We start from the raw sequence: 19847 nt of genomic DNA, 5'->3' as shown, positions 1-19847 counted from the left end.
TAGGATATATAGCTCTTGGGAACCTCAGTAGACATTGAAGGAAAGAAAGGAGTCATCTAAGGCTCATCATACATCAAGTCAAAAAGGAAACATCTACCAGTTGAGGATATACAAGATCCTCAAAATTCTCTGATGGAATCCTCATCGTAGGGTTCACTAATCTAGAGAGGAAGCAAGTGTTTCAACAAGAACTCCAACGTATGGAATCCATGAGATGATGATATGACATGAAGCAGATCAAGGGATTGAAGATATTTTCAATCAAGGAAGCTACTGGAAGAAGCCTCGATGACCTGAAGGTAAAATAAGGTATGTATGGTTGTGTTTAATATTATAATGTCATGTCGTATGGTTGCAGGTAATATGGATCTTTGCTTCTATCTTAAGAAGCATGATCAAGAGAAAAAGGATCTCTTCCTCTGAAAAGATGCAGGAAGGCATAAGTCACACTAGATGAAATCAACATAATATGTCCTCATATGAAGTATGAGGTGGTTGACTACAATAAAGAAACTTTGATTGAAAGCTATGGAATGTGTGAGGAAGGAAGAGATCGTGAGATATGCAACCATGATGAAGGCAATCAACATCCAAAAGACTAAGAAGATTTGACTAGGAAATCTCCCAGAAAGATATGAAGACTCTGATGAAAGTCTGAAAAGAATGAAGACCCTTCATAATGGATATCTTTGGGAGATGTGACAATATGTGTGCAGGATGCTGATACCTACAAGAAGATGTCATGATGAAAATCCATCTCGTAAGGTATGATTTAATTTAATATGATGTTTTGATTTCTTGAATAATATCTGGATGAGTTCATGTAGGGCTACTAGAACAATACTTGTAAGTACAAGTACAATCGACATTCATGCGATGGATGGAAACTCCTGAAAGAAGCATGGAGAGAAAAGAAGTAGCCATATGAAGAAAGTTCCAGATGTATGCCAAGAAGGCCACTTTTCATGAAGAAAGTAATGACACGACGAAATAAGAAGGAAAGTGATCGATGGTTGTTGCTCTATAAGGAAGAAGCTCAACTAAATTTCATGACATCAAGGAGAGAAGTTGATCAAGCGGCTAAAGAACCGACGAAGAAGAAGCTACTGATGTATAAAAGAGTCCCTAGCTAAGAGGGAGCTCTAACAGGTCCCTGATCAAGAGGGAGTTTGAATTAGATCACCCTTGATTACAAAGGAGTGACAATTGGTTTTTCCATTTCATGTGTCATGCACTAGACTAGGACTAACAACCGTAAGTCTAGATGAAGGCCATGAATGGAAATGTAGACACATGATAGACACAACATTCTTGTCTTCAATTGGGAAGAAAGAATGGGAGGATTGGGTAATCATCTGGCATCTGATACTCTTTGAGGATGTGTAGGGCATCTAAGACAAGAGTAGGCAAGAGGACCGATATTCTTTAAGGGCTGGGAACCCAAGACAAAAATAGTCCTAGAAGGTCATACTCAGTGAACACCCGGGTAGGTATGTAACTTGAGAGGCAATGACTAAGGTGTCTATAAGTCATTGGTCTTGCCAACATTGTGTGCTCTGATCTATTGAGAGATAGAGCTGTTAGTCAAGGCCTTGCTATGTGACAATGTTGGTTATAATGATGCTATACAGATGGGTTACTAGTCTGACTCTTCTTATAAGATCTCTTCAGTATTGAGAATATCCATGTACCAGTTATGAATACCTCCCAAGTTAAGAGGGAGTTTTGAAGAAAGGTGTAACTAGGTTCAGTTTTCATAATGACTTATAATTATGATTTCATGAAAAGAAGAAACAAATGTATTTATTGTATTCCTTGCATCATGGGTTTCATGAGCAAGAAGTGTTTTTCATAGGTCAAAGACTTCTTCTTGATGTCTTTAGGTTTTGTTATCTTGTTATGAATATAATTAAGAAGTCATGAAATCATGTTACACATGTCAAAGTTACACTCCAAGACATTGTCACTATCTCTCTTGCAGTCGGCTAAAAGAAGGACAGTATTCTCCTTAAGGTAATGTCGGCCTATCTCCAGGATCTCATGTCGGCCTAAATGACAAGCATAAGTCACTATATATATAGAGTAACCTCACCTCATAATCGTCAAGCAATTCAGACATCTCTGATCTGAAACAATATGAATCTCAGAGCGAAGAATATAAGGGTATTACAGTGAAGAAGGAAGGTGACTACAGGTGTGTAAATGTCTTAAGGGTTCTCGGGCTAAGTCTGTCATCTAAGCGAAGGATCAAAGTCTGTTCTAAGACAGTGGCAACTACAGTTAAGGGCTATATCAAGAGTTGAATGGTGATAGAAGAAGACCAAAGACAGAGAGGCTATCTTGGACCGAAAGAAGAGATTAGTGAAGGTTGAGGACTATGTCTAGGGTTGCAAAGGAAAAAGGAGACCGAGACTCTCCTAGTGACAGTGTAATAACAGTGCGAAGGGGGACTGAAGTGACATAGTGCAAAGGAGGAAGACTGTGAAGGCCAAAGAGTGCAAGAGATAGTGACAAGTGTCTTGAAGAAGAATTGAATCAAGTATTTTGTCAAGGGTCTTAGTATTTGTCAATAAAAGAATTTATAAGAAGAGATTAAAGGGTTTTCCTCTCAAGAGGAGAGGTTTTGGCCCTGGCAGAAAGCCAACATCGTGTGTTCTTGTCTCTTTGTTTTGGTAGCTATTTGATGAAGTAAGAAATACACACACTAATGATTTCAAGAAAAGGTTGTGCTAATAAGCTAAAGATAAAATACCTCACAAATAGTTATCATGCTAAGAAGAATCACATAAACTACATTTGCCCTAGATTCTTCAACAAATCTATCCTCATATTAAAATTTGTATTTTACTCCATTGGAATTAGGGTATAATCCACCCACATAGTGTTTTACTTTGTTGAATTGTTCCTCAATTTATGCGATTCTTTGCATAAATTTAGGTAGAAGTAAAAAGTAAATATGTAGTACATTCTTTATATTTCGGTAATTAGACATATTTACCAGGAGTTATTGCCCACTATAATTTATGGAATTCCTTGCATAAATTTAGGTAGGAGTAAAAAGTTGTTACCTAAAGATTGTAACAACCCAAAAATTTAACACAAATTTTTCATTGCAAGATCTTATTGCTTTGATACCATGTTGAAGTTTATTACAAAGATGTGTTGAATTCTTTCTTATTTTCAGGTCTTTGTAATTATTACCTTATGATCAATAATTACACACTTGAAAACTTCTCAACCTCAATTTCATTTTTATGACAGAGGAAACATTATTAGATTGATATAAGATATATGAGATATTGATTGATGTTTGACTACAATTGAGGGCCCTGATATATATACATAGTCAAGGGTGTCTTTTCATTAATAGAAATGTCTTTTCAGTGTTAATTAACTATTGATTATATAAATATATATTGTTGTACATAATATAATATATATTATACATTGTTGTCCTGAAGGGAATACCTTCCGTTGCTATATAAAACATCAACACTTTCCACATCTAATGAGGGTCCTCCATCTTAATAATATCATGAATCAAAAGGCTTGACACATGCACCAACCATCCACACCAAAAAATCTTGAGATTACCTTCTTTGATATTTTGAATAACACAGTGCCAAAAACTTGTGCCAATTAACCGACAATTTTTTTTTTCTCTTAAAAGTGCCGATTCAATAGATTAAGAAGAAGCTAATGAACATAAGAAGTCTATCTTGCAGTTTTTGTATATTCAATACATGTTCTAAAAACGATAATAAAGTGCCTTCCTTTCAAAATGGTAAGGTGTACTTAGGATGATATTCGTGCAAAAAATTGGCATGATATCACAACTCATTGTATTAACCAAAGGAACTATCACAAAAGCTATTGGAAATCTCCAAGGAACAAAAGTAGGTTGTCCCGCTTCCTTAATCCATCTGAGATGATAAGGATTAGGATTTTCCCATATTCAAAAGTTGAAACTTTTCAGGTAGTTGTTGAGAAATAAGATTATTATGATTCATGTTGTCTATGATCAACTTAGCGAACTTCTTGTTGATATGACAATTGTGAGTAAAGAGAGCCTATCAATGGTTGCTGGAAGTATTTGTTGTTCAGATAAGCCATACCAGGATTGGAAGTAATGTAACACCCTTGGTATACCCTCCTTAATTTTTGTAATGTTATTGTACTCTGATTATAAATGATTATAAATTTATTTGAATGCCCTGAAGAGTGGGACCACATATCCACGATTTGAGGGGAAAAAGGAAGAAGATCCTGAGTGGTGTTAGCTGGCACCACTGCTTAATCAAATGTGCAGCTAGCAAGAAAGATCTTGAAGAATGTTCCATGAGGAACATGAAGAGATGCACAAGAAAAAGGATAAAAAGACATTCAAACAACAAAAAAGGGTTCTCTTTTGATGAAAAGAAATTGGATGAAGAACAAAACTGGATTTTTGGGCTGATAAATCACCTGTAACGAAAAATTTCCATACTGCTAGTGCTGAGCATGATTTCCAGTTGAGTTTGCTTGAAGAATCCCCTTGGATCATGGCTCTAGCTCAGGGGTGATTGCTGCAAGAAATATAGGCTGCGGCTAGTCTATGGTTGGGTGGAAAATTGAAGTCCCACTTTCAGTTTCAGCGATTGTTAGATCTCAATAAGTGTTATTAATTGTGACCTACAAATATGATGATTAGTTTTTTATTGAAATTAATGTATAGATGTGTGATAATTTTGCATGGTTGTATGGAATCAATAAGCAAAATGCCTTGATTGCTCTGTGGATTAAATTGGAAATCTACCTTGAGGCTGTAAGAAAGATGTCTTGATTTTTATGTGCAAGTTAATATGTTGCATGTGGACATGTAGGGCTCTATGATTACAATTGCTCACTTTTCTGCTATAAATTTTCTTCTGGGAGGTTCCAAAAGCTGAAACTTGGACCATGGTGAGGGGAATCTTGCTAATCCTCTGGTCCAATTTTTAGATCTTGGGTCGCGAAATTTTAGGAAATATGATCAGAGGAAGTTGGGCTTCCTAAATGCATCTTCAAATGGGTCATGCTGGCATTTCTGCTATAACTTTTCTTTTGGGAGGTTCCAGAAGCTAAAACTTGGACCATAGTGAGGGAGATCCAGTTGTTCATCTAGTCCAACTTTCATATCTCGAGCCACAATATTTTAGGAAATATGATCAAAGGAAGTCAAACTTCCTGAATGCTCCTAAAATTGTGCATCAAACAAGCCATGTTGGCATTTCTGCTATAACTTTTCTTCTGGGAGGTTCCAGAAGCTGAAATTTGGACCATAGTGAGGGGAAACCCGCTAATTATTTGGTCTAACTTTCAGATCTTGGATCACAATATTATAAGAGGTATGATCATAGGAAGTCGAGCATCCTGAATGCTCCTAAAATCGTGCATCAAATAGGCCATGGTGGCATTTCTACTATAACTTTTCATCTGTGAGGTTCCAGAGGTTGAAATGTGAATCGTAGTGAGGAGAACTCCCATTGATCATTTGGTTTAGTTTTTAGAACTTGGATTGCTATAATTTAGGAGATATGCCCTGAAGAATTTGCTATATTAGTTTGCACGCAAAGTATTTGGAAAAATGCTTAAATGTTTTAATGATTCATTGCATACAAACTGTTTGATGAAATATCCCAATTAAAATGTTGTTTTGTGGATGGGGACAATATTGTTGTGTGATAGTATTGATGTAGCTGATAGATGTTGATTTGTGTAGCTTGGGAGGTACTCCACGCCCTAGTGTTCAAGGGTTGGAGGTCAAAGCGCTACAAATGGACTTGTGGACTTGAGATCCAAGCTTGGGGGTTTTGCACCCATCGTAATTTGGGCCAAATCCAAGATGAAGACATGACATGTGATGGATGAGGATGACAATGTTGATTTTTGGTAGCATCAGATGTGCTCTAGCCATGAAAATTGGTGGAGAGGCTAAGGCACATGAGATCTCCAAGACCCAGAAATCGTTTGGAGAAATTCCACCTGGATGAAGAGATATTAAAATAATTAATATTTTTAATGGGGTTCCTAAGACTAAACTTAGGAAAATTAAAATATTAATGTGTATTAATATAATATGTGTGAGAAAGTTCTAAAAAACGAGGATCAAGATAGATCTAATCTTAGCTGTTGATTAGGGACTTAATCTTGGCTGTTGAAACGTCAGCAGGAAAAGTATAAGAGGAGGCTTGAGGGTTAGTTGGAGACACACGAATTCGATTTTCTAGGACTGGGCTTGCTGAGGAAATCGAGTTAGAGATCAGTTGCAGTGAGGGGCAGTTTAGCAAGGGATTTCGATCCAAGGCTGAAGAATACATATCAGAGAGGCAACAAAGAGCCGAAAGAGGCAGTGTAGAGCCAAGGAGGGTTGACGCAGAGGCTAAGGAGGCAAGCACAAAGGATGCAGAAGCCATAGAGGTTGATGCAAATGACGCAGAAAGCCGTAGAGGCTGACAAAGACAACGTAGGCTGACGCTGGGCTGAAGAGGCTGCTGAGGAGATTTTGTGGGGCAGACTGAGAGCAGATCAGTCGGGAGAGGGTGATGTAGTTCCAGAGAGGGTGACGCAGTTCCAGAGGAGTGTGTGGAGCAACTTTCACTGTCCAGCACAAGGAACAGTTAGAGTCACTATGGGGTTGATCATCTGGTTGTTGATTTGTCGAAATATCTATCTCTGGAGAGAGGTACTACTGCCAAGGATATTCTCTGAAGGGTGAGCCATTTCTGGCACCCTAGTTGTATTCATAAATCTGCTTAATAATAAAACCCTCATATATGCTGCACTGGTTTTCCCGCATTGGGTTTTTCCGGGGACGATTGTCCAAAAATAACAGTGTCCCTTGTGTTGTCTCAGTTTATTTCAGTTGTTGATCTGTATATTTGTGAAGGTTGCAATTGTGTTTACTTTGATGTTTATGTTATTAAATAACTTGTTAATGTAAAGAACAAGTAGGAGATAGTAAACCAGATATTGCAGTAGGGGTTTCTGATGTGTTAGATTCAGAAATTTTCACATGGTATCAGAGCGATTGCAGATCAAAGAGGACTGAAGACACCAACCGAAGAAATCTAAGAATTTGCAACAGAGAAGCAGCTATCCCGAGAGACAGCGTTGTTCTAGAGCTGAAGAGGCAAGAGGAGTGACACAGTGCAAAGAGGGTGACGCAGAGGCTCACGTAGAGCCTGCATCAACATTCTGAGCCAGGAGAAGGGCCAACGCAGAGGCTCACGTAGAGCCTGCATCAACATTCTGAGCCAGGAGAAGGGCCAACGCAGAGGCAAAGAGGGGTAGAACAGGCTCACACAGAGCCACGTCATCCTTCTCAGCCAGGAAGGATTGATGCAGTTGGCCTGGAGGAGCAGATTCAGCCTATATTGTGATTGCGCAGAGCCTGAAGAGCTCATATTCTTCAGTTGCTGGGGCTAAGGGAGCTGTGCAGATTTTGATTTGAGGTGATGGTGGGACGCTGGTTTTGTCAGTACAAAACAATGTCTAAGGAGACGGAACCAAGGTAGAGGGAAGCACTACCTCGACGAATTTCTAGCCAAGAAATCCAGATTCGAGTTGTAGCTGCAAAGGGGGATTGGAGAGGAGTGATTCGATAGTTGGCAGGAGGATTTCCAGGAGGGAAATCAGGACTCAGAGGGAGTCTAGCAGAGAAGAGCAGAGATGGCAGTGAACGGATTGAGGGATTAGGACAGATTGGATGGGGCTTCCAATTTTGTCATCTGGAAGGCCAGGATCCTGGCAATCCTGGATAAACATCACATCAAGGACTATGCCTTGAAAACAATAGTTGTCCCAGTTGACCCTGATGCAAATGAGAAGTATGAGGAGGCCATGGCGAAGGCGAAATGCATGATCCTAGACGGGGTCAAGGATCATGTAATACCACATATTGCTGAGAAGTCAACAATAAGGGAGATATGGAAGACCCTGACCACCTTGTACTAAGGTCATATTAGATGCAGAAATGAGAGGAGATAGATCGCTTCCTTATCAGGTTGCAAGGAATTCGCGACCAGCTTACTTCCGTGGGATCTACACCAGATCCAGAGTTTATGGTCAGGATTGCTCTGAATGCAGTGTCCGAGGACTGGGAGACGTTTGTCCAAAGCATTTTGGGCAGATCAAATCTCCCCAGTTGGGAGGAGATGTGGGCATCTCTTCGACAGGAAGATATCAGGAGGTTAACCAAGGCGGGGAGTAGTGGTAAGGGAGTTTGAGTCAAGAAAGAGGAGGAGGATGCGGATTTAGCATCTGTAGGACAACAAGGGGTTTAGAAGAGGAAGAAGAAGGACATCTCCAAAGTCAAGTGCTTCAATTGTGGGGAGCTGGGACATTATGCATCTCAGTGCCCCAGGAAGAAAGGCAAGGGAGAAGCTTCTGACTCAAAGGCAACTCCAACAAAGGCGGAGAAGGATGTCGAGACTAATGATGATTGTGCCATGAGTGCTCATGCGCCTCTAGAGAAGAGGTGGGGAGACATAGAGCTGTAGTTGAGAGGACTGCAGAAGTGGGGTAGGATCCTTGAGGTGCCCAAACTATTGGATCACATATGACTACAGGAGCCCTTAACGACAGTAGCATGATGATAGGTGTCGGGTGGAGCAAGGTGTGATGGAGCGACAAGGCAGTGCTAGAGTGTAGAAGTCTGTAGCAGCGGAATGGAGGTTGCAACATTGCGAGAGGCACAAAGGTGTTTGCAGCAGCGCAGTGGCAGTAGAGGGAGCACAAGATAGCAACAGAGGTAGCTTCAGCATCACGAGGCTTCTGGACTGATTGAGATGTCAGTGTTTGGGTGAAGTCAATTACTTAATTCTCAGTAGCTGAGTTGTAGTGTAGCAGTTAGCAGTGGCAGTGCTATGGGTATCATGATGCAACATGTTGAGAGGGAGCTGCAGTACAGATGTGGCAATGGCAGTGGTAGTGTCATGGGCAGCAGTACAGAAAGAAACAGTGCAGGGGATGTGAGGCAGCAGGTCAATCATCAGCACAGGTATCGATGTGGAAGATCAGTGTCATGTTTCCATGTTGAAGCATTACTAGATCACATTCCTCGCTAAGAGGGAGTGTTGATTTTTGGTAGCATCGGATGTGCTCTAGCCATGAAAATTGGTGGAGAGGCTAAGGCACATGAGATCTCCAAGACCTAGAAATCGTTTGGAGAAATTCCACTCGGATGAAGAGATATTAAAATAATTAATATTTTTAATGGGGTTCCTAAGTCTAAACTTAGGAAAATTAAAATATTAATGTGTATTAATATAATATGGGTGAGAAAGTTCTAAATAATGAGGATCAAGCCAGATCTAATCTTATCCATTGATTAGGGACTTAATCTTGGCCGTTGAAACGTCAACAGGAAAAGTATAAGAGGAGGCTTGAGGGTCAATTGGAGACACACTAAGAGAGATCAAGAATTTGATTTTTTGGGGCTGGGTTTGCTTAGGAAATCGAGTTAGAGATCAGTTGCAATGAGGGGTAGTTCAGCAAGGGATTTCGATCCAAGGCTGAAGAATACATATCAGAGAGGCAACAAAGAGTCTGAAGAGGTAGCGCAGAGCCAAGGAGGGCTGATGCAGAGGCTAAGGAGGCCAGCGCAGAGGATGCAAAAGCCGCAGAGGCAAACGCAGAGGACACAGAGGCTGACGCAAAAAGTCGCAGAGGCTGGCGCAGACAATGCATAGGGCTGTAGAGGATGACACTAGGTTGAAGAGGTGGCACTGAGGAGATTTTTTGGGGCAAACTGAGAGCAGATCAGCCGAGAGAGGGTGATGCAGTTCCAGAGGAGTATGTGGAGCAACTTTCGCTGTCCAGCACAAGGAACAATCAGAGTCACTGTGGGGTTGATCATTCCATTGCTGATTTGCCGGAATCACTGTCTCCGGAGAGAGGTACTACTGCCAAGGATATTCTTTGAAGGGTGAGCCGTTTCTGGTACCCTAGTTGTATTCAGAAATCTGCTTAATAATAAAACCCTCAAATATGCTGCACCGGTTTTCCCGCATTGGGTTTTTTTGGGGACGATTGTCCAAAAATAACGATGTCCCTTGTGTTGTTTCTGTTTATTTCAGTTGTTGATCTGTATATTTGTGAAGGTTGCAATTGTGTTTACTTCGATGTTTATGTTATTAAATAACTTGTTAATGTAAAGAACAAGTACGAGATAGTAAACCAGATTTTGCAGTAGGGGTTTCTGATGTGTTAGATTCATAAATTTTCACAGATAGTGCTCGACGATACGATTCCAACACACCGAGAATCGTCCGAATCTGAGTTGTCGATAGAGAAATGAATTTTTGAAGTTGACTATGTAATTTTTGGTTGCCAAGTTAGGCTGGCTTGGTGTAAAAAGGTGCCAAAAGATGGGTCTCTTCATGTCATTCGTTGGAGGCCTTAAAGGCTATAAATAAAGGACATTTTGATGTTATTTGATCATCCATTGTGTGGGCAATACTGTCAAAAAGGAATCTCTGATTTTGGAGGCTAGCCGCAACTAGACAAGGAGGCTGAGGAGCAGCATGAAGGAGCCCTAGAGACAACATGAGGGTTTGTGGTAGGCCGAGTGCTATAGGGGCAGCGTACCTAGTTAAGGAGGTTGTCTTGTGGCTGCTAAGGGCTGTTTCCTAGGCCGAGATTGCTGGGCAGTTAGCAAGGAAGAAGCGCAAACCAATGAGGTAGGAGAAGGGCTAATTTTTCCCTAGATCTGGGATCCGAACGGCTGAGAGGAAGCCGTGGACCTTGCTGGGGAAGCCAAGGAGCAGAGAGGCTGGTTTAGGCTGCGTGGAGGTAGATTGGGTGCAAAACTCTTGGAGGAGGGGCAACGTATGTTGCTATAGGTGGGCCGTAGGCCCTACCTTGTATTTGGAGGGCAATGTGTAGTAGTTTAAGGGTTGTCTATGCCCAAAACAACAGCTAGGGTTGCTAGCATTCCTCCAAGAGCAGGCCGTAACCAAGGAGAGATGTTTTGGTGGTTGATTGGGGGCTATTACAGCAGATGAATGTGCCCTAACCAGTCACCAGGGTAACAGTAATTAACGCAGACTTGAACAATAATGCAGATGAGTGTTGGATCCTAGTTTAGGATCAGTTTTGGATCAGTTTGATAGGGAGCCTGTGGAAGTCAAAGAGGAGGGGCAAACCTTGTGGTTAGAGGCCCTAAACTAGTGACAAATTCCACAGTGATTGAGCATCAAACTTGCAACATAAGATTGTTGTGCATTGGATCAAAGTGTTGACCATTGCTTGGGTCAGTTTGTGGGCTGCTTGTAGGAGGCCTTAGGAGTTGTTTGGAGGAGCCCACGTGAACTGTTGGGAGGCCTACCAAGCAACCAAGGTGATAGCAGACACATTAAATCGAGAGGCAAGAGGACAACAACAAGGTATATTGCAGATGGACCCATGTATGATGGATTGATGGTGTCCTAGGTGAGGACACAATGAGGACTTGGTCTCTCGTGGATTGTTGGAGGGCAGCGTGAGAGAAGACCAAGTGTGGATGAGATTGGGCACTTATGGGCTACTAGAGGACAACGTGATAATGTCCAAGTTGGAGCCTAGTAAGCAACACCTTGATGGACAAAGGTAGTTGCGAGAGAGGCAGTTGTTGAGCTCAAGGGTTGATGAACCAGAGGAGCAGTTGTGGAGCCCGAGACTTGTGTGTGGAGAAGGACTTCTACAACAGATGATGGGCAGTCCTCCTAGCCCATGTTAATCGTAGGAGATGGACATCTTGTAGTGATAGATGGTAGCGCTCCGTGTCCTATGTTGGTCTTCATCTGTGCAGCACAGAAAGACCATAGTGGGTTGAATTCCCTGAGTAGTTGAGGAGCAGCAGTGGGAAGATCGAGAGTTGTTCACAAGTGGAGCTGTGAACAACTCGACAGGACTCTTGATGTATTGAGCCCTTGACGGACTAAGGCACAACTAGAGAGTAGATTGACTGCCGAGATTTAGTGGCCAGATCGACTTGGAGCATTGATAGAGGCAGGAGCTGCAGACCGGGAGCCAAAGGACCGGGTAGGTACAGGGTACGATCAAGAGGAGCTGAGAGAGCATACAACAATCAGATGGTCAGAGTATCTTGTTGAGCGCAGATTGATTGTCGATGGACTGACACCAAGCCCCAGTTTGTATCTTGTATTAAGGGCCATTATCCTTGGTACGGGAGCCCTAGACTGTTGTATTACATGTTAATATAATAAAGTTGGGTTGAAAAATTAAAAAGTTGTCGATGTTCTGTGCATGTGTGGTTTATTGCTTTATATTTCCGTTGTGCAAAGTAGTTTATGGTTGAGATTCTTGGTTTGGTAGCGTCAGTGATTTTAAGACTCTAACCTAGACCCAAGGTCATGGAAATTCAACAATAGATGCCTATCTGCATGCAAAAAAATTGCTATAATAGTTTGCATGCAAAGTGTTTGAAGAAATGCTTAAATGGTTTAATGATTCATTGCATACAAACTGTTTGATGAAATGCCCCGATGAAAATGTTTTCTTGTGGATGGGGATAGTATTATTGTATGGTAGTATTGTTGTCACTGATATATGCCTATTAGCATCCAAAATTTTTGAAGAAATGTGTTAAAGATATTTTATTACAATTTGCATATAAACTGTTTGATAAAATACCTCAAAGAAAAAATTCAAAAGTTGCATGATTGAGTGGTATGTTTCAGTTAGTATGTTGCAAGTGGAATTAGAGCAGTGTTTCTTATTTAAAAAACTACTTAATTCATTGTATACAAAGTATTTGAAGAAAGGTTTACATGTAAAGTGTTTGACAAAATGTATGAGAGATGAAAATCAGGTGTTTGCAAGTGTGGTTAGGATAAATTTAGTAGGGGTATGTGACAAAGTGATATCAGAGCTTATTGTCAAGCTAGTAAAAGGAAAAGAAAAATTTTGCGTACCCTGTAACCTCTGTAAGTCATTGAGGGAACTAGGTATGTTACAAGTAATGGGTTGGATATGTCAACCTCACCAACTTCTTGTTGTTCTGAAAGAGTTTTGGCCTTCTTACCCTGCAACTTTTAACTCTAATTAGTCCAGTGATCATACCTCTTATGATATATGCACTACTTCTTTTGCCCATTGCCTTGGGAATATGACTTTTTATGTCCAGTATTGCCTTTCCCATTATGGAAAAGCTGAGGAGGAGAAGTTGACTTTGGAATGGAAGCCTTCTTCTATGATTGTCATTGAGAATGAAAAAATGCTAGGCCAAATCAAAAGGTTTGTACAATTGTAGAAATGCATGGAATTGAGGCAGAAAATATGAGGAATCTGGCTTCATGATAAAAATCTGTGACTACCTAAGATTCACAAAAGGTGGATGGACAACATTGAGTGACATGCAGGGAAGTGTTCAATAACCCACCAAGGAACTTCAGGAAGGAGTCAGCATATTACAAATATCTCAATTGATTTTCCAGTTCTCTGAAGAAACTCCAGATGAGGATTTAAAGCAATCCCCAAAAATTGGGAGTTTAAGTTGAATTCTGGTTGGGCAAAGAGTCCAAAGAATCAACAATTCTAGGACTCCAAAAGCCCTCGTCGGAGGCTCTGATAATGTGGAAAACAGTGAACATGCAAACAAGAAAACAAAGAGACATTTACAAGAGACATAAATGTTTGGCGCCAGTACAATTGTACACTCTATTATTAGATATACACATATATAAGAGTGCATAGAGATAAAATTATGCAAGGTTATCACAAGTCCCATGTATAGCTTTCACAGTTGAAAAACTAACTCATCCAAAAAAACTGTATGAGTTAAAAGAAAAATGCAAAAGGCTTATTTTACTCCATAGACAACTATTTTTCAAAATATCAGCCTATGAGTTTTCATTATCTAGGCATTTATCATCAGTCTTTTGTGGAGAATTACCTTTTCTGCAACAGTTAAAACTATGAACGGTGGAGTTTCTCAACAGTGGAAATTAGTAGGGAGAGTAATAATAAATATAACTGGGAGATTAGACAATGGGCACTGTATTTCAAAACATTACAAAAGAAAGGGTCCACAAAGCCAAAGCTTTCCTCTGAGCTACTCTTGGGTTGTTTCACCCTAGTTCTTCTTGGAAAATTGCATTATTGTAGCAATTTCAGTATGTAATTGTCTTTCTAGGGTGAAACAACCCAAGAATTAACACTTGTAGAATAATTGTATAATCGCATGGAATTGGGGCAGAAAATATGAGGAATCTGTGTCTTCATGATAAAAATATGTTACTACGTAAGACTCATAAAACTTGGATGGACAACATTGAGTGATAGCAGAGAACGTTTCCAACAACTCATCAAAGAACTTCAGGAAGGAGTCAGCATATTGCAAATCAGTCATTTGGTTTTCCTTTTCTCTGAAGAAACTCTGGATGAAGATTTAAAGCAATCCCCAAAAAATAGGAGTTTAAGGAGATTTCTGGATGGGAAAAGAGTCCAAAGAAACAAGAATTCTAGGACTCCAAAAATCCTAATGGCCAGTTCTGATACTAATTGATGTGTGTTCATCGCTGAAATGTGGAAAGCAGTGAATATGGAAACAAGAAAACAAGGACTTGTGCTCGAGACATAAATGTTTGCCGCCATTGCAACTGTACACTCTATTATTAGATATTGGCATATATAAGAGTGCGTAGACATAATGTTAGTACATACAAGATTAGCGCACAAGTCCCATGCATAGCTTGCACAGTTGGACTCTGAAATAAGAAAAACTATCTCATCCAAAAAGACCGTGGATGAAAAGAAAAGCAAAATGTAAAAGGCTTATCTTACACTGTATACAGCTATCTAACTCATCCAAAAAGATTGTGGATGAAAAGGAAAGAAAAATGCAGAAGGCTTATCTTACACTATATACAACTATTTTCCAATTTATCAGCCTACGAGTTTTCATCACCTGGGCATTTATTATTAGTCTTTCATGGAGAATTACCTTTCCTGCAACAGTAAAAACTATGCAAGATGGAGTTTCTTAACAGTGAAAATTAGTAGGGAGAGTAATATAATTAGGAGACCAGACTATGGGCCCTGTATTTCAAAACATTCTAAAAGGCCCACAAAGCTTTCCTCTGAGCAACTCTTGGATTGTTTCACAATAGACAACTATCTGACTCATCCAAAATGATTGTGGATTAAAATAAAAGCAAAATGCAAAAGGCTTATCTTACACTATATACAACTATTTTCCAATTTATCATCCTATGAGTTTTCATCACCTGGGCATTTATTATTAGTCTTTCGGAGAGAATTACCTTTCCTGCAACAGTAAAAACTATGCAAGGTGGAGTTTCTTAACAGTGAAAATTAGTAGGGAGAGTAATATAATTAGGAGATCAGACGATGGGCACTGTATTTCAAAACATTCCAAAGGGCCCACAAAGCTTTCCTCTGAGAAACTCTTGGATTGTTTCACCCTAGTTCTTTATGACAAATTGTATTATGGTAGCAATTTCAGTGTGTCATTTCCTTTATATTTAATGTGTTCCTTTTGTAGGTCTAAAATCACTTGAAGCTATTATTGAAGATAGAGGCAGCAAAATAAAATTTATATTTGCTTATGTTGATTGACAACGTACGTTTCTGTTGTATCTAAGCTTTTTGTGATTTCCAACTCATATAAATATATATCTGGTCTTTCCTGTCTTTGGTAGTATTGGTGCGTGGTGTGCAAGAAGTATTGCAAAGAAGCGAGCAGAGGGCTTCATTGAGATGGGTTCTTTCTTTGACACTAACTCTGACAATTTGGCTCAGTATCCAAAACCAGTTTTGAGCCTTGCTGGTGGGTTTGATGGCCAACTCAAAGTGGCTGCCATGGCAAAGCTTGCAGGTGAAATATATAGAATAGAACCTGAAATGGGGAATTTCAATACACATGCTGTCAAACCTGTTATTATCATTCCCGAAATGAACCATGCACAATTTAGCCACGGCATCCCCAACAAATCAAGAGGTGACCTTGATGCAAATATTTCAATTGAACAGGCTAGATCTCAGACTGCAGAATTTATTGCATCATTTCTCACTGTGCACATTGAAGGACGGGCTGAAACAAGGCAGCTGGCATTTGAAAATCTGAGGAAAGGTGTCAAAAAAACCCATGGCCTGTATAATACATTTTGGGAAGCAATACATAATCAGGAAATGCAGGCAAAATTCTGGCAACTTCAAATTGCAGGATTACAAGAGCTTACAGAAGAGGATGTAGTCGTGATTAAACATGACTACTTGGATAATTTTGTGTACTCTAAACCATGGATTGACATAAAAATGAAACGCATATTTGTGCAAGTTTACTTATCTTCCGCTGATAAATTTGGCATTGTCAAGAACATATGGATCAAGATGAAAAGTTATGATGCCATCCAGAGCATATTTGGAAAATCCGAAAGCCAGTCAAAAAATGTGTCTGCTGCTGATTTAAATGCTGATACATTCCAGCGCGCACTATCCTTAACACCAGAGGTGTGTCGAAGGAAATTCAATGAATGTGGAAAAAAGCTAAGATTCATCGAAGATCTTGTGGTGAAGTCATCAGGACAAGATTGGATAGATAGTGATGTTATCATGAAGCCTGCAGAAGATGGTTCAGACTTCGTAGATGTGCAGTCAAGTGTGATTATTACCCCTGTTAGTGGTGTTGCTTCTCGATTTGCAGGAATGCATTATATGAAAATTCTGTCTGTTGCAAAATGCATGGAGTGGATTATGTTGGATTCATTTCAGTAGTTCTATTTTGACCATCTCAATTTATATTTGTATCATTGTTGGCTCCACGGGTTAGCATCAATACTTTCTGAAGTATCATCTTGTCATCAACTTAGATATCACCAATGGCAAAAGTTAACTTCTTCAATGAACTGTCTTTGTAATTGTAGTTTCCTATTGAAATACCCCCGTACTAGAAGGCTTTGGCAGATCAGTCTCTCAATTCCTTGCTCACTACACATTCATGCCTATCCTATGCCTTGTTAACTTCTTTTACTCTTTGATTCTCATATTCTGTCCAGTTGGGGGTCCATTTTGGCCTTTCTAGTGTGTACACAATTAATCCACTGTAAATAGGCCTCGTGTACAATGTACTTAGTTTAATGGTCTCACTTGTATTATATATAGAGTGCATCTCTTATTTTGACGTAGTTTCTGATTAGCTTGGATCTATATTTTTCTTATAACTGCAGAAGGAAGTGACACCGTTAAAGTGAAATTGGAATGCCGAGAAACAAAAGGTACATGCTTAAAAGAGATGAGTTGTATCTCTTTCTATTCCTCCATTTTACAACAAAGATGAATTTTTAGACATCTAAGCTCGAAAGGTGAATAGAACCAGAGGGTGAACAAAAGAAGAGGGATTTATGCATTTGGGAATCTGGTTTGCCAAACTACAACTTTTGAGTTAATATTGTTATATAGTATAAAATGTGTCAGCTTTGTGTATACATCAAGGTCTGCATATTTTTAATGGGGTTTGACTTCTCTAATATTGAATCACAAATGGTATAAGCACATGACACCATATCTTTAATTTGCATGAATTTCATGTACATTCTCTGTAATGCTGGCCTGGTTGCATGCTCTTCAATTAATCAATTCTCTTGTGAGTTGTAGTCCTAAACAATGCATTTTTCTATGATCATCTGTTATTGACTTCATAAGAGCTCTGTGCTCCCCAGATTCGATGGACTATGATAGTGAAGTAGATAATAACCATGGTGAGGGTCATATACTCGATGGTCAAACATCAAGCTAATTAATGTGCAAGAAAGCATATCGTTGATTTGCATGGCAACTCCCTATAACGAATTGAACCTTTTTTGGTAAAAGAAAAATTCAGTTTCCATACAAAAATAAGATTCTGTGATGCATAGATTTAATGGGTTAAAGGATGTATATCAAATCCAGCAGCCTTGGTTCTGAAAAATGGCAACCAAATGTACTTCTTTAAAACCTTTACAAGGATCACACAACGATGTCCTCATCCTCCCAGATTATATATCCTGTTTTTGGAGCCTTTTTATAGATCAGTATAGACAGCTAGGCTGGAGGGAACAACACAAGGAATAAAAACTACCATGAATGGCAGGACATTAATCATGGACAATGTGTAAGTGACACTCTGCTTCCTAGTGTAGGAAAGTAAAGAACATATATTTTCACCTTAACCCATTCAGGATGATGTATCAATTCAGCAAAATCCAAAAATTCTCATGACAACCAATTGTGAGTTGTCCGACTGATAAAATTCTCTGCCCTACCGTGCTGGGAAGGAAATCCAAAGGACAAATTTAAAATCTGTATGTTCCAATGAATTCAAGGTTTGAGGTTGAAAGATTGGAAGCCACTTGTTAAAAATTTCGGGGAAAATGTTGAAACTTTATTATTCGTTTTACTCATCTTTGACAGTGAGAACCATGTCGATTAAAAGCAGTTTTGAGCACGTTTCCAGTTTTCTCGTGATCGATCTTAGTTAGCGTAAGTACAATTATGGATTACATGAAGGCAGTTGTTGAGAAGAGTCCTATAGAGGATAGGGAAACCGAGATAAAGAACTCATTGGTTAAGTGGAATCCAAATATTTGGCAGCAAGGATCTGAGCATAACAGCACGGTTGAGAGAAGCAAAAACACCACCTTGAGCAGTTCACAATTCTGGCAATATTTTATATTAACAGCGAACTGGATATACTTGTAGGCATCAGGGCTAAAAAGTCCAGTGGCTTAAGAAATGTCATGATAATTTAGAGACTTTTTCATTAGACAGAACCGTTAGTCAGCATACCCTCTCGCCCATTTGATCTATGGCATTGAAGGATATGGTTCGAGATGTTGCAATAGAAAACATCGGATTTATGAAGTAATTATCTTGTGAGCGATCTCTACCCAAGTTTTATATGGTCGGTTTGCTAACTTTAATGATGTTAAATTTGTTAATGACTGTAAAGCAATACTGAAAGTGGATAAAGAAAACATGCATTAGTTTGTCGACAATTTAAATATCTTATGCATAATCACTGTCATGAGGATTATAGTTGGTAAATATTCAGGGATTTTGGGCATCCCGTTTGGATTTAGCTTCTTGCTTGCAGTGGAGGCCATTTGGAAAGTGCTTCGAATAATACTGTGATATATTCAAGATATACGGTAACAAAAAAATCCACAAGGTGTTGTTTCACATATCCAAATGCATACTCTAATTTATTCACTTTTATAATTTATTCACTTTATTATAAAAGGTGAGGGCTTACATTTTCGCACCTGCTCCCCTGGAAGTTGACAGTGTACATGTGTGCACATAGAGGGTGTGCATTTATGTACATGTGTCCAAATTAACATCCTTACCCTCACCACCTACCCTCCTAAAGGAGTGGATATATATTTGTACAAGTGTCCTTGAGGAGTGAGGGTGTGTACTTGTGCAGGTGGTGGTTCTGTGTTTACATTTCTGCATGTGCATGAGAAATGCACAAATGCACATACATTTCCCACCCTCTTAGAGGTTAAGGTATATATTTGTGTACATGCCTCTAAGTGGTGAGGGTGTTCATTTGTGTGGGTTGGGGTGGCGTGTTTACATTTGTGTACATGTGCAAGAAGTGCTCGGGGGAGGAGGTGCATTTATATGATAGATCACATTTTTTCAATGTTCTTTTCAAATTGGTTGTAGCAGTTAGTTAGTACGTACAGTATATATTTTTTTGACCAAATACATAGAGTTTATTGTTTGAATCTTATCTTTGTTATTAAGCTGCTTCACATAACTAGTTCTCATTGACAGTGGTAGTAATCTTATCTTTGTTATTAAGCTGCTCCACATAACTA

The 19847-nt window shown here is 39.5% G+C and overlaps 1 protein-coding gene across 1 annotated transcript; it reads left to right on the top strand.

The window, feature by feature from the left end:
- The first annotated feature begins 15658 nt into the window (after positions 1–15658).
- On the top strand, positions 15659–17547 carry LOC149226743 (uncharacterized). The gene is made up of 2 exons (XM_089377585.1): positions 15659–16642; positions 17211–17547. Exons 1-2 carry the CDS (start codon positions 15742–15744, stop codon positions 17318–17320), a joined length of 1011 nt encoding a protein of 336 aa, XP_089233711.1. The 5' UTR covers positions 15659–15741; the 3' UTR covers positions 17321–17547.
- The last annotated feature ends 2300 nt before the right edge of the window (positions 17548–19847 follow it).

This window comes from Pinus tabuliformis, chromosome J, assembly GCF_031772625.1.
Source record: "Pinus tabuliformis cultivar Carrire ecotype Pingquan chromosome J, CPIR1, whole genome shotgun sequence".
Taxonomy (NCBI): Eukaryota; Viridiplantae; Streptophyta; class Pinopsida; order Pinales; family Pinaceae; genus Pinus; species Pinus tabuliformis.
The sequence above is the reverse complement of the archived record's forward strand: the minus strand, read 5'-3'. Positions and strand labels throughout refer to the sequence as shown.